The 14,397-nt window shown below is 43.1% G+C and overlaps 2 protein-coding genes across 2 annotated transcripts; one reads left to right on the forward strand and one right to left on the reverse strand.

The window, feature by feature from the left end:
• LOC308458860 (small ribosomal subunit protein uS12) lies at positions 1 to 2,903 on the reverse strand. Its single transcript, XM_080973721.1, has 4 exons — positions 2,795 to 2,903; positions 1,718 to 1,877; positions 607 to 727; positions 1 to 193 (listed from the first exon to the last, which is right to left on the reverse strand). Exons 1-4 carry the CDS (start codon positions 2,796 to 2,798, stop codon positions 47 to 49), a joined length of 432 nt encoding a protein of 143 aa, XP_080829847.1. The 5' UTR covers positions 2,799 to 2,903; the 3' UTR covers positions 1 to 46.
• Positions 2,904 to 3,393: 490 nt separating this feature from the next.
• Positions 3,394 to 6,490, forward strand: LOC308458861 (small ribosomal subunit protein uS12). The gene is made up of 4 exons (XM_080973722.1): positions 3,394 to 3,550; positions 4,444 to 4,603; positions 5,451 to 5,571; positions 6,297 to 6,490. Exons 1-4 carry the CDS (start codon positions 3,547 to 3,549, stop codon positions 6,441 to 6,443), a joined length of 432 nt encoding a protein of 143 aa, XP_080829848.1. The 5' UTR covers positions 3,394 to 3,546; the 3' UTR covers positions 6,444 to 6,490.
• Positions 6,491 to 14,397: the final 7,907 nt, after the last annotated feature.

Here is a 14,397-nt window from a genome sequence, read left to right on the forward strand (position 1 = left end):
TTTCTTAGAAGAAAACTTTATTGATCATCTTGATAACAACATAACTTTATGACCGGGGTCTCTCCTTTTTGCCTTTGTACAAGGCTAACAGAGAAACATTTGCTACTTTGACGACCTTGAAACGAACTCCTGGGATGTCACCAACAGCATGACCTTTCCGACCAAAGCCAGCGACCAGAACTTCATCGTTCTCCTGGAATTAAAACAAAACAAGTCAATTATTTTCTCACTGCAAATAAGGAGTTTGCAAGTATCAAACATTATAGCCAACCAAATTCTCCTCCACTCTGCTCACTGGCAAAGCCTTCAGCCCTATTAGCAAGAGCTACCCTGGATAGGGGTGTCTCTTTTCCTGAGCTGCTGAGATGCATTTACTGTATCTCCATTCTTGAGAAAAGTGTGGATTCTTAGAAATCAAGTTCAAGTGCGAAATATTATCCTACAGTCACCACCATAAAATTAAATTACAAAGCTTTAAATCACAATAATATTGCAGTATTGTCCCTGTTTCTACTACATAGAGCAGCAAAACATACTAGTAAAAACTGGGTGGAGTATTTTTTTGCATATTGTTTTATTAGGGTATTTTTTTTTTTAATAAATTACCTCAATGAAGTTCAAACAACCATCATTAGGAACAAATGCAGTTATTTTTTTGCCATTCTTGATCAGCTGGACTCGGACACACTTCCTGATGGCAGAATTTGGCTGCTTAGCCTCCACGCCACTAACACAAAAAAAGGAAGAAATAGACACTGTATATTTAGTACAGCAAAAAACACTACATTCATCAGAACTTTGACTCTAAGCAGATATATTTCACAAAAGTCAAACTAAATAATGCCATCTAAAGTATTTTTTTTTGTATGAACAGCTTGAATTCACTGTGTTTAGATGAGAACAAGATATTAATAGGATTGTGCTGTTAATCTTTCAATAAAAGGTAAAGGACCCCTGACAGTTAAGTCCAGTTGCAGACGACTCTGGGGTTGCGGTGCTCATCTCGCTTTACAGGCCAAGGGAGCTGGCGTTTGTCTGCAGACAGTTTTTCCGGGTCATGTGGCCAGCATGACTAAGCCGCATCTGGTGCAACAGAACAACTGAAACCAGAGCAGCACACAGAAATGCCGTTTACCTTCCCGCCAGAGCGGTACCTGTTTATCTCCTTGCACTTTGATATGCTTTCGAACTGCTATGTTGGCAGGAGCTGGGACTGAGCAACAGAAGCTCACCCCATTGTGGGGATTCGAACCACCGACCTTCTGATAAGCAAGCCCAAGAGGCTCAGTGGTTTAGACCACAGCACCACCCGCGTCAATAGATGACCCAAATTGGCAATTCTACTTCAAGCTTTGCAAGTTTTATATCTTACTTTTTTCCTTAAGAGTTAAAATACCTAAATGGAATATGTTTGAAATGAAAAGACTAACTAAACAGTCAAGTATTTGTTATTTGTAGAAACACCTACTGCTGACTTAATCAGTTAATCCCTGGACTGGCTCAAGCTTGAAATTTCCTAAGGGCCAGAATAAATTAAATCACTAATTTCCAGGTGCAGGAAATAGGCAAATGTTGACAGTGCTCCCCTGTCTTGTGTTTCAACAATTCAATTTAGATTGTATTTATGTCACCAGTACTGCTATGCAGTACGAAATTCTTTACAGGAAATCTGGCAGGTGCAAATAAACACACTATAGGTGTTTTTGATGAAACTCACACTTTTTCCAGGACAATTCCTTTGGCATGGGAAGCTCCCCCAAAAGGGTTGGCTTTCAAAGCAGTACCCAGATGGGCCTTCTTGTATTGTTTGTCATGCCACTTCTGATCACGTCGGTGACTGCGCAACTTCCTGGCAGTACGAAGTCCGCGACACTTGCCTAGAAAACAGTACATTAGAGGTTACTGAAGACATGCGCCTAAGTTCGTACAACTACCAACCACCATGTACCTCAATTCACTCTAGTACCCCCTATCTGCAGTGTGACAGAATTCACATTACCCATTTTCTGTCTTTCTATTTGGGACTACACTGTAAACTTATGGAAAACTTTCTAAAACTAAATATTTTTTTCCTTGCACAATCGTTTTTAAAGCCTTGATGGTAGCCAATAAACTGCAGGACCTGGAACGTGGTGCCCATCTTGCAAACTATAGTAAGCTGAGCTGCAAACCCCAGCTTCCTAACAGTTCACACAGGATACTCCATGCAGTAGCACATGTAATCCTGGTGGAAGTTTATATGGCACCACACAGATTTCGCAGATGTCTGCTGCACACCTCTTCCACTCAAATAATAATTCGCAGGCATAACGACTGGCATTTCCCCTGCAAAGAAATATTTCCTATTCTTTTATTTTTTACCCTGATTCATACAGCCATGCACTTCAACGGGGGTTGGGGTGCTGATCCCTCAAATTATCCCATACATTATTCCACTGCCTTATTCCTTACGGTGGACAACTAGATTTCACTGAGTTGAAGCATTCCCCAGCCTTCCTCCTAGCCGCTGATCGACCTTTCTAGGCGCGCTTTTTAATTAGCAGGCACCGCCGCATCTTGAGGCAGCGAGTTCCACCGGTCATTACAAGCCGCGTGCGTGACTTCCGAGGCCTGCGCCTGTCGGAGGCGGCCATGCGCCTAACATCTCAAAGGATCGGGCGGCTGCGGGGGCTCTAGAAAGGGCTGAAGGGGGAGGGGGCATCATTCCCCCTGCATATCAGGGGCCGCGGGGTCTCTCTCTCTCCTCGCCGCTCCCACTGGGATAACGTGGCGCCCGCGACTCGGAGCCACTCACCCATCGTGCCGTCCGACGATCCCGAGGAGGAAAGAGAAAGGCCCACAATCCACCTCGGCAAAGAGACCCCGCTCCGAGGACCTCGGGAATGGGCTGCCTAAGCCGGTGCCTGACCGGGGAGGGAAAAGTTTGAGCGGGTTGGAAAAGATGGCGGCTGCCGCGCGATGCATTGTGGGAGTCGTAGTTCTCAGGCCGCGCCCTCTCTGCCGCCCCCCTCCCCTCAGATATTAAAAGAAAAAGACCACACACACCGTTCTTTTCTATGCTTATACGTAATGGGGGGTGTATTACAGAGGTGGGAAGACTTTGTAGCCGGTGTTCTGGTCGCGACTTCCGCCTTTCCTTTACGCCTTTATGTCTCGAGCGTGGCCTCTTCCACCACGGAGAAGCTACGGCTAGAGCGCCTCTTAGGCCGTCCAATATGGCCGCTTTTATTTAAAGCCGGAAATTGACTCCCCCCCCCCCAAAAAACCCCCTGCACGTTCCTAATTTATCAGCGGAGCTTCAAGTTATTTCTTGACACGCATACACACACCCTTCATCTTTCGGCACCCGCTCGGCGCTTCGTTTTCACAGCCACCTCTTTCACCTCAGTGAGGCGTTTCGGAAGGAAGGGAGACAGGCGCGAAAGTAGACGCCCCGGTTGAGGTCCTCGGCAAGAAGCTGCCGCGGTGGGTTGTGGGTCATCCTCGCTCTCTCCCTCTCTCTCAGGCTCCTTCGGGCGAACCGGCAGCAGCTGCAGCAGGAGGAAGATGGGTGAGCGGAGCGGGGCGTTTTGGATTTAGGGACGCGCGAGTTGCCCCTTCCCTGGGCTGCCTTGTTAAGAGGTCCTCAATAACGTGGTCGAGCTGGCTTGAGACAAGAAATGACATGGCAAACACGTGTTTTCCGTGCAGACGTGACGTTTCAGTTTGCGGGCTGCTCTTTTTTATTGAGGGGGGGGGGAGACCTTCAGAGCAGTTATCACTCCTCTGCACACACGTGCCTAAGGTGCCGGTGAAAAGAATGCAAGGCAACCAGAAACAAATCGTTATGGCAGGGGTATGTTTCTCCAAGGTACCTACTTTGATACTTTTTACACCTCAGGTTAAAGCTCCCGCGCCTCCCCCCCCCCCAAATGTTCCTGGACTGTTTAACTTTTCAAACTTCGTAGTACCGTTCTATGCATTTTCTGCTGCCCACTATTCTATTATTGAATTTACTTCATTATTATTATTATTATTATTATTATTACTACTATTTTACCGGAAATATTGATTCACATCTTCGCTTGTAGGGATCCAGCAGAAACTCTTAGGCGGAGGAAGGGTGATGGCATTTTTTGCTGATGACCCTGCGACAGCTCTGAGCCATCTCCATCCCACTGCTGCAGCTTTTGTGGGGGCTGCAGCAAAAAGGAGGGTTTGGTGCAAATCACTCACGCCTCCCGCTTCCTCCAAGCATGTAGGGAACACTGCTGATTTCTAGTCTGAATATAAACGACTGAAGGATATATATTTTTGTAATAAAATAGCATATATTTAAGCTCAAGCATCAGAAGCTACAGCAGTGCTGGTTTAAGTCAAGTCCTTTAAAGACAAGCTTAGGGAAGTTGTCATTACTTGGTGCCTAAAGATGAAAGGCTTTCTCAATTTGTTATGTCCTTTCAGGCAAGTGCCGTGGGCTTCGGACAGCCAGGAAGCTGCGCAGTCATCGCCGAGACCAGAAATGGCATGACAAACAATACAAGAAGGCACATCTGGGTACTGCTTTGAAAGCCAACCCTTTTGGGGGAGCTTCCCATGCCAAAGGAATTGTCTTGGAAAAAGTGTGAGTGAAGCTTCTTAGTGGAACTAATGAGAGAGAAACTCTGAATGGTTTGTTTGCTTGTTTTGTCCTAGCACCAGAGAGGATATTGAAACATTGCTGCAGCGTATAGTAAAACATTTATTATACCAGTTGTTCCAAATCTGTACAGACTTAGGCATATCTAAGACCATTTATAACAGTGGACTTAGGAGACTCTCAGTAATGTTTTGTGGAGGGGAATGTAAACATTCAGGCCAGAAGTTAATGAAATTCAGGAAAGTATAGATTGAGAATCCTTAAGTTATTTAACCATGCTCATTCACACACGCAGAAAGCTTTGTTGGTAACACAGATATCATAGCGTTGGTTTATTTCTAAAACTGCAGGATAAAATTTCTGTGTAAATGTTTTACAGTCAAAAGTTCTAAAGGAATCACTTTCTGGAGAGGTTTTTTTTTTAATTCTTGTCACTCTGTTCTTATTGCTAAAGGTAGAAAATATTGGGTAACTTTTCCCCTTTAAAATTTGTGATTAGCATATGGGGTGATCGTCAGCTATATTTTACTCACAGCAGACCCAATAAAATGAATGAACATGGCTAAGTAAGGTCTATTAATTTTAGTAGGTCTGTTGTTGAGTAAAACTTAGTTGAACAAAACCCACTGTCTACAAAATTATGTTCCACTTCATTATTTTTTAAAATTAGGTTTAAGTAGTCTAGAATCAGTTACTGTATGTCTTCTGACTGCCAGCACAATCCTATAAATGTTTAAGTAAAAAATTATTAAATTTGAATTAAATATAACTAGCAATGGAACTTACGAGACTTATTACTCAAATAATTTATGTTGTCCACCTCATGTTTCAGCGGTGTTGAAGCTAAGCAGCCAAATTCTGCCATCAGGAAGTGTGTCCGAGTTCAGCTCATCAAGAATGGAAAGAAAATAACAGCCTTTGTTCCTAATGATGGTTGTCTGAACTTTATTGAGGTAAGTGTATTCCATTGAGGTAACCGTTAAAGTCCTGAGCCAAACAGGCCAGTACCAACATAAAATAGCACAAAACATTTTAGAACTATAAAGCTAAAGGACCCCTGGACAGTTAAGTCAAAGGTGACTATAGGGTGTGGTACTCATCTCGCTTCAGGCTGAGAAAACTGGCATTTGTCCTCAGACAGCTTTCCGGGTCATGTGGCCAGCATGACTAAACCGTGTCTGGTGCAATGGGACACTGTGCCGAGTTCCAGCGCGCGCGGAAACTCCATTTACTTTCTTGCCACAGTGGTACCTATTTATCTACTCTAACTGGTATGCTTTTGAACTACTTGGTTGGCAGGAGCTGGGACAAAGCAACGGAAACTCATCCCAACACGTGGATTTGAACTTCCAACTTTATGATTGGCAAGGCCAAGAGGCTCAGTGGTTTAGACCACAGCGCCACCACTTCCTGTTTTACAAATATACACAGCTCTAGAAATAGTTCTTTATACAGCAAATGGTATAATCACAGCAACCAGCCACAGTACCTACCCCTTTAAAAGTTTGAGCAAAGTGGTGCTATTGGTGAAAATAATACGCAGTTCAACTGAGAAAAAGAATGAATTAATTGAACATAACTATATTATAGCTGCTTGTAGTTATAAAGGCTTTAAAAAAATGTATGCATGTGTATTTGTTATGAAAAAACACTTCTTGCTTTCTCATTTTATCTGTAGGAGAACGATGAAGTCCTGGTTGCTGGGTTTGGTCGGAAAGGGCATGCTGTTGGTGACATTCCAGGAGTTCGTTTCAAGGTCGTCAAAGTAGCAAATGTTTCTCTGTTAGCATTGTACAAAGGCAAGAAAGAGAGACCAAGATCATAATATCTGTGATGCTGCATTCAGCTATAATAAAACTTCTCATTTGACAATATGTTTCTGAGGAATCTTTTCATAGTAGCCCAGCTTTTTGTAATATGGAAGTAATTTCACAGCAGAATTCTCTCTTGTACAAGTTGGGTTGTTTTAACTTTTACACGGCTTTTCTTATTGGTCCTGTGCAAATGTGGTTTCTAGTTGGTCTGTATATGATTGCAGCCTCAGTTGCAGAAGAATTTGGTTCCATTCTGAACCAAGGAAATGAAAGCGGTGTAAAGGAATGTCTACATATTAGCGACACTTTAAAATTCATTGAGTCAGTTCTTTAATACTTGTGCAGCAGTGTGTCACTTTCTTTTAAGTATTGACATAACTAAAAGTTAAATGACAATTTTTGCTTGATGCTTATGTTGCTGGGCTTGCTTATTAAAAAAAGGAGAAAACTAGCCTTTTAAGGAAAAATTGATTTTTGGCAGAACACAATAGTCCATATTTGTTTTTAGATAATGGCCTTTCGCTTGGAGTCTTAAAGTGACTTACTTTGACATGCTGCCATTGATTGGTTGAAGGCTACAAGGCTTTGTTCACTTAGTAGGAAATAAGCCTATTAAACCCAGTGGGACAGAGTTCTGAGTAAATTGGATAGATTTATGAAATTTCCTTTAAATTATCAATTGAAGCTTGCATAGGAGACTGAGACCAACCTATTTTAATTACTGATTTACTGAGACAATTTAATGCAGGTTTATTTGACTCTTCAGAGGTAATCTGCAATTAGAGTAAAGTATTCTGTTCCACATTTATGCTTGGATTCTCAGCAGCATCTTGCTGTGGCCTTTCACTTGTATACATATTAAACCAAGATTAATATTTTGACGTTCCATTCCTGTCTAATGTCAAGGAGTCGCCGACCTGCCTTGGATGCCAGCTGCTGTATATCCCAGCCCCAAGGTTCAGCTATACCTGTGCAGTGGTAAAGCTGCAGTATCAGAGAGATTAAGCAGACAGAAACTGTGTGATATATAGTAGGTGTATGTTCTCTGTCCACAATGTCATGTGTTGTACGCACGCAGTGCACTCCAAAACCATTATCAGAACACAAACACAACGTGGATTATAGTACACAGGACCATGAGCCTAGCAGCACAGATGTTGCTCTACACGCTCAAGTGGCTGGTGTCTTAACGACACCATAAGCCATAAGATGTTGCCTGGCACATGGCTGCCTATTTGCACTCTTGAATTATCCTTGTGCCTAAATGGGACCAGCTCTCCCAGCCATAAGAAATGGAGAAGTGCAAGGGCTACCATGGCCAGAGAAGCATAACATGTTGAAAGGAGACTACACAAAGTGAGAGGACAGAATTGCAACTAGGCAGGTTGGAGGATAGGATACCAATTTCATTGCACATTTCAGAGCAGGATTGCACAGAAGCCATCTTAGAGCACAGGAGCAGGATGGTAGTCTGGCTCAAATGGAACTGTTCCCTCGGTAGTAGGGGGGGGGAGGGAGATCCTGAACAGGTGTAAGATTTGGACAAATAGCTACGTCTCAGTGTGCTATATAGCTCAAACTTAGGGAATTTTGCTTGGCTTTTTTCTCAGTTGTATATAGATTATGCCTACAAAATGCTTGCTGCATAGTAGAATATAACATTTACAAAGCTTTGTTATGGTTGAGAACGTTGTACTTGTTCTGTGCTGTTACCTAAGCTCGTAAGGGCTTACGCATTATAACTCAAGAACCAGATGAGAGAGAGTGATAAGAGGGGAAGAGGAACACATAGACCTTTCATTGTGGGGTGCGTGTTCATGCGTGCGTGCGAGCTGGGGAAAATGGGTGTAGCGGGTTTCTATTGCTCCCTATGCCAATCTTTTCATACAATACTTACGTTAGGATGGGTTGTGTCCTGGGTTTTTTAAGTACTGATTTTGATCAAATACTAGTAATATCATTAGATTGCTGCTTTAAGCCCTGCTTTCCCCAAAACATCCCCAGATTTACTTAGGCTGTTTTCCATTGTTTAAAATTTTTCAAAAGACTTATGCTCAGAGACACATTTACTCTATTTGTTCTTGGCTCAGATAGCTTGTGGCCTGGTTTAAATTTTTCTCCACCTGGCAATGGGGGCCAGAAATAATTTTTGAAACAAGGGGAAAGAGCTTGTGCTTGGCATGCCAAAGGTCCCAGTTCCAATCTCTCAGCTTCAGGTAGTACTTGGAGAAACCTATCTTTCAATAGAACTTACTTCTGAGTAGAAATTGTTAGGATTGTGCTGTATGTATCTATGCAAGTCACACCACCAGGAACTGACCTGACAGCATTTTATGGCTACTTACGGAAACACAAGTGGTCCTAAAACAATATTCTATCAAGAAGGGGGGAATATTGGAGGTGTGATGGCTTTGTTGTGTGCCCAAAAACCGATTCAGTAAGTCTGTGCGGGTATGAAAATGACAGCCACATTAAAAGGGCGTGTACCTGTTTCATCTTCAAGCAGCTGTGATGTGTGAAGGCTATTGCACTTCACAAAGTGTTTAGCGTGAAGGGATCTTCAGTCCTGATGTGTCACCAGCTTTCTCTGTTCAGAGCTTTTCTCACCTCTGCTTGCCTGAGGAGGTGCTAGTCGCATGTATGAATTATCCATGCTGAAAACCATAAAACCTGGGGCCGTTGCCATTCCCTGGATGTAAATGTAGGCTGTGTATAATCTTTCAGGCATTAGGCAGCGCAGCTGGTGTCTTCAGGTCTTCATCAACGTTTATGTAATCCTGGTCGACACAAGGTTTGCTGAGTTGTGCAACATGTTCTGACTTCTTGCCGAATGTGTAAAACCAGAGAGGGTTGGGACATTGGCTGCCTCTGTTAGGGGAGCAAAGAAGCACTACTGACTAACCATTCTGTATCTTTCACATCCTGTTCAAATAGTGTTGTTCCCCAAACAGTTTTCTGTCAGGAGGATCTAAGAAGATACTATCTTCCCTGCCTATGCTTTTCTTTTTAATATCACCCGTAAAAGTTGTGGAATTTCACACTGGCCAGCTACATGGTTTTACTGTAAACGTTCTTGGCTGATGCCAGGCAAGAGGATTCCAGGTGGGGAGAAGAAGAAGAAGAAGAAGAAGAAGAAGAAGAAGAAGAAGAAGAAGAAGAAGAAGAAGAAGAAGAAGAGTTTGGATTTGATATCCCGCTTTATCACTACCCTAAGGAGTTTCAAAGCGGCAAACTTTCTCCTTTCCCTTCCTCCCCCACAACAAACACTCTGTGAGGTGAGTGGGGCTGAGAGACTTCAAAGAAGTGTGACTAGCCCAAGGTCACCCAGCAGCTGCATGTGGAGGAGCGGAGACGCGAACCCGGTTCCCCAGATTATGAGACTACTGCTCTTAACCACTACACCACACTGGCTCTCCCAGAAATCAGAGCAGCGCACGGAAACACTGTTTACCTTCCCACCAGAGTGGTACCTATTTATCTACTTGCACTTTGAGGTGCTTTTGAACTGCTAGGTTGGCAGGAGCAGGGACCGAGCAACGGGAGCTCACCCCGTCGTGGGGATTCGAACCGCCGACCTTCGGATCGGCAAGTCCTAGGCTCTGTGGTTTAACCCACAGCGCCACCTGCGTCCCAAAGAGTAGGCAAAGAGATGTCAGCAAGGCAAAAGAAACAAAAGAAGAAGAGGTGGGTCATTTACCATTGCGAAGAGCCTCCATATTGAACCTGTTTGTGTGAGGTACCATGCTGTGTTGCCATTATGGCTCTGTGACACCTCCAGGTTCAGACAATGAGTAGACTACTTTCAATGAGGTGCCCTCCAGATATTATTGGACCAGAACTCCCATCAGCTCCAGCCAGCATAATGGGAGTTAAGAACCAACAAGGACCACCTCTTTCCTTATGAACCTATCCAAACCCTGGGATCATCATGTGCCTCTTCCTCGAGAAGTCTGGAGGGTGGCAACATGAGAAAGGGCCTTCTCTGCAGTGGCTCCCCATCTATGGAATGCTCTCCCCAGGGAAGTTTGCCTGGTGCCTTCATTATACACCTTTAGGTGCCAGGCAAAAATGTTCCTTTTTAACCAGGACTTTGGTTGATTTGATTGACATCCTATGCCCTTTTAAAATGTGTGTGGGGTTTTTTTTTGGGGGGGGGGAAGGGGAGTTATTGGGAAGTTTTATTATTATATTATATTATTATATTATATTATATTATATTAATTTATTTAGTGGTCTTGTATTTTGATTTTATTTTGTGATCCGCCCTGAGACCTCTGGGTATAGGATGATATAATAATAATAATAATAATAATAATAATAATAATAATAATGTCTGTTAGGCACCACATTGGCTACCTCATGCCCGCTGAATACCAGCCATTGGATGCAGGACAACAATGGGAGATCTGGCAGTAACTGACCAGAAGTAAGACCTTGGGGTCATTGTGGATAACTTGAAGATGTTGACCCAGTGTGCAGCAGCAGCTTTAAAAAACCATATTCCGTGTTAGGGCTCATTAAGAAAGGATTGAAAATAAAACTGCCAATATCAGAGTTTCATTGTAACAAATCTATGGTGAGGTGGCATTTGGTGCGGTTCTGGCTGCCTCACCTCGAGAAGGCTATTGTAGAGCAGGAAGAGGTTCAAAAAAGGGCAACCACAGTGATCAATGGGCAAGAGCAACTCTCCTATGAGGTAATACAGCAGCATTTCAGGTTTTTTAGTTAAGAGTTGAGTAAGACGACTTGGTAGAGGTGTATAAAATTATGCACAAAGTGGGGAAAGTGGATAGAAAAAAGTGTTTCTCTTCCATAATATTAGAAAGCAAGGTGAATCTGTGAAACATGCACACTGTAACTTTAAAGCACCTCCAAAATATATTATTTCCTTCCAAGAATACCCTCACAGAGCTACTGTTCCCACCAACTCCTACAGTGCCCAGAATTCACCTGAAGAAGAAAAAAAGTAGACTTTGAATGTGCTTTAAAGGTGTAGTGTTGCATTCGGTGAACGTTTGTCGACTCAAGACAGACAAAGGAGAGTACATCTTCACTCAGTGCATAGTTAAACGATGGAATTTGTTCCCACAATATGCAGTGATAGCTTTAAAAGAGGTTTAGATAAATTTGTGGAAGATCAGGCCATCCATGGCTACTAGCCATGATGACTGTGTTATTAGAGGTAATATGCCTCTTATTGCCGTTTTCTTGGGACTCAACCGTGGGGAGAATGGAAATCCTGTTTGTGGGCTTCAGGACAGGATGTGAGGACAGAATGTTGGGCTGGGCCTGATCCAGCAGAGTTCTTCTTATGTTAGATGGTAGCTGCGCACTCAATTCTGTAAAGGCAAGACTGGTGTGCTCCTTTAAGCTTACAATGCTAGCAGGAAAAGGCCAGCCTAACCTTATCAACCAATCTCTTGTTTTTGCTTTGAAATGATTACTGCATTACAGCTCATTTTTCTGCACCATGCTAGTAGGTGAAGAAATGCCCGCACAGCAGTTCCCAAATTGCTTACCATGCTGGAGTCCACTTGTCTTTATTTAGATTTCAAGGAGGTTCTTAAAAATGGCTGGACTCACGCTTGCATCCGGAAAGCGGATTTTGATGATCGTTGCGGCATACCGTCGGCAACATCCTTTCTGCAAGTTTAAAACCAAATACCTTTTCTAATGATAACACATTCAGTTGCAGAATCTGAAGGACGGTCAGCGTACATTTTTGGCCCAGTTACTGCTGACAACTTACACCTCGCCTACTTTGTTATTAGTAATTTTTCTTTCCCCAAGGTCTTGTCTTCTGACAAAGGAGGAGACAGATGTGGGAATTTTAAAAAGAACAGTGAAGCTGTTAAAATGTGCTGATAGATAAGGGTAAAACTTGCAAGTGTTTGCATCTTTGGTCACTGAAGCATTCATGTATGGAAGAGAGGTTTTTGTTGGAAATATTTTCATTTCTGGATTGATGACCCCAGAAAGCTTAAGAGAGAGGGCATAAATGCCTTCCTAGGATCCTTGGGAGTTAGCCTGGGGACCTGTTTTCAGTGGAACATATGACTAGTAAGAATAAGGCAGTCTCTCTGAGCTTAGAAAGTGTTCTTTTCCTTACTAGGTTCAAATCCCACTCAGTTGGGAGCGGGGAGATCATGTTTTCACAAGCATACAGTTATGTTTTTGTACTCAGTATCATTTTGATTTGGCATGTTGTTTAAATGCTCTCTGGAAGACTCATGGCAGAGAAAAGCTTCTTTTGACCAGCCCCCCCCCCCTATATAGAGGTAAAAATGTTGGTGCCATATATGAATTGATGTCTTTTAAATGCTTCTAAAGTATGTAGATGGGTTCTCCTCCAGCCCTTCTTTTTAGTCCCTCAATAAGGTGAGTTGAAATAATTTCAGTCCTGTCTGCTTACATCGACTGAAATTCCCCCACCCACCCCAGTCCCCCTTCTGATCTTTATTTATCTCCACAAACAAATGTTTTATTGTGGTTTCTTTTTTTTTTCTTTAAAAAAAGGGGTGTGTTTTCTGCCAATGCACTTCAGCCATTACGGTGGTCTGATTCCTCTCTTTGTTTTGTTAGGCTGGGCTTTTGTTGTAAGACCTGCATTTGGGTTTCCTGTCAAATGAAAAGTGATCTGGACGCATATGGGCTGGAGAAGGATTTGGAGATTATCGTATACTCTCTGTATCACTCGAGGAAAAAAATAATTAAAGATGGTAAATCCCAAAGCCTAATGGCTGCAGATGCTAAACCCCCTGCTTTAATCCTATATCTAGGTTGCATTTGACTGGCCTTCTTAATCGGTCATTTCTTCGCATGATCACATCAGTAGGTATATGACACTAGCTAGTAAGGCAGCATATATTCAGGGCTGCATACATTGGACCCAAAGAACAACTAAATTCTTTCATCCAAATTTTGCAATCCAAATAAATTTATTAAACTTTAAGATGTCACGGGACTCTTCGTTATTTTTATAGCAGTAGATGAACCCGACTAATACATCATCAGCATCATTACTATTATTATTATTATCCTCCTCCTCCCAGTGGAAGACCTTGGGATCTCAAATTTCAGTGGCACCCTGTGCGATGCCAAAAATTGCCCGCCTTCTCATGCTCCATTCTAAATTTCCAGAGTCTACTGTTGTTCCCCTGAGGCTTGGTTCCCAGTGTGACAGAAGCGGTCACGCTCCCTGTAATAATCCACCTCTGCTCCTCTTCCACCCTTTACCATAAGTTCACAGGGTGGAGAAACATAAAAAGACAGTATTACGATCAATTAAAACAGTTAATCAGAATAATGGGATGGCTCCTAACACCTTTATATACCTCAGGTGTCGAGGGCAAGGGTAAAGAGATATATTCACATCATATGTAATGCAAATGTAGATGGATTTATTTTGCCCAATTTATTCGGCTTCTGTTCTTTGGATTTAGGATTTTATGAGCAAGGACTGAAATAATGAGAAAGGGCAAATGAATGGAGAGCAGGCAGTTTACAGCAATGAAGGACACTGGAGCCTATAACCCTTGAGAGTCCTTGATCATTCCACGTCTCCTTGCTGGAGGTCCCTGTTTCAATATGTGCTGCCCAGATGCTTCAAGCTTTCATGCATTACTCCACACAAAGCTACATTTTGCACCAGCAGGCAGTGGGGGGCTGTGCTGCTTACCTGATTTCCTAATGCTGGGGTTACTGCTAGTTACTGGCAGGGAAAGGGTGAGGTGGCAGGGAAATTGGTTCCACCACTGCCCCTGAACCAGACCAACCTGCTCCTCCTCCTTGCCCCTTTCCCTTCTTGTTAACCAACAGTGAATCTGGTCTTGGGAAGCCAGATAAGCGGTTTAGCCCACCCTCCCTTTCCAACCATTAGTGATAGAGATCCAGAGTGGTGGTGCTGGGCAAGAATGAGAGGGACTTGGGTTCAAATTCTGCTCTGCCATTAACCCTCCCCCTCCA

Source organism: Podarcis pityusensis, assembly GCF_964106645.2.
Source record: "Podarcis pityusensis genome assembly, chromosome: 11".
Classification (NCBI taxonomy): domain Eukaryota; kingdom Metazoa; phylum Chordata; class Lepidosauria; order Squamata; family Lacertidae; genus Podarcis; species Podarcis pityusensis.

What these genes read in the sequence shown, in the direction of transcription:
- LOC308458860 (XM_080973721.1), bottom strand. An exon ending in GGAATTGTCCTGGAAAAAGT is followed by an intron (nt 728 to 1,717) that starts GTGAGTTTCATC and finishes TTTTTGTGTTAG; the next exon opens with TGGCGTGGAGGCTAAGCAGC. An exon ending in GTTGTTTGAACTTCATTGAG is followed by an intron (nt 194 to 606) that starts GTAATTTATTAA and finishes TTTTAATTCCAG; the next exon opens with GAGAACGATGAAGTTCTGGT.
- LOC308458861 (XM_080973722.1), top strand. An exon ending in GGAATTGTCTTGGAAAAAGT is followed by an intron (nt 4,604 to 5,450) that starts GTGAGTGAAGCT and finishes CTCATGTTTCAG; the next exon opens with CGGTGTTGAAGCTAAGCAGC. An exon ending in GTTGTCTGAACTTTATTGAG is followed by an intron (nt 5,572 to 6,296) that starts GTAAGTGTATTC and finishes TTTTATCTGTAG; the next exon opens with GAGAACGATGAAGTCCTGGT.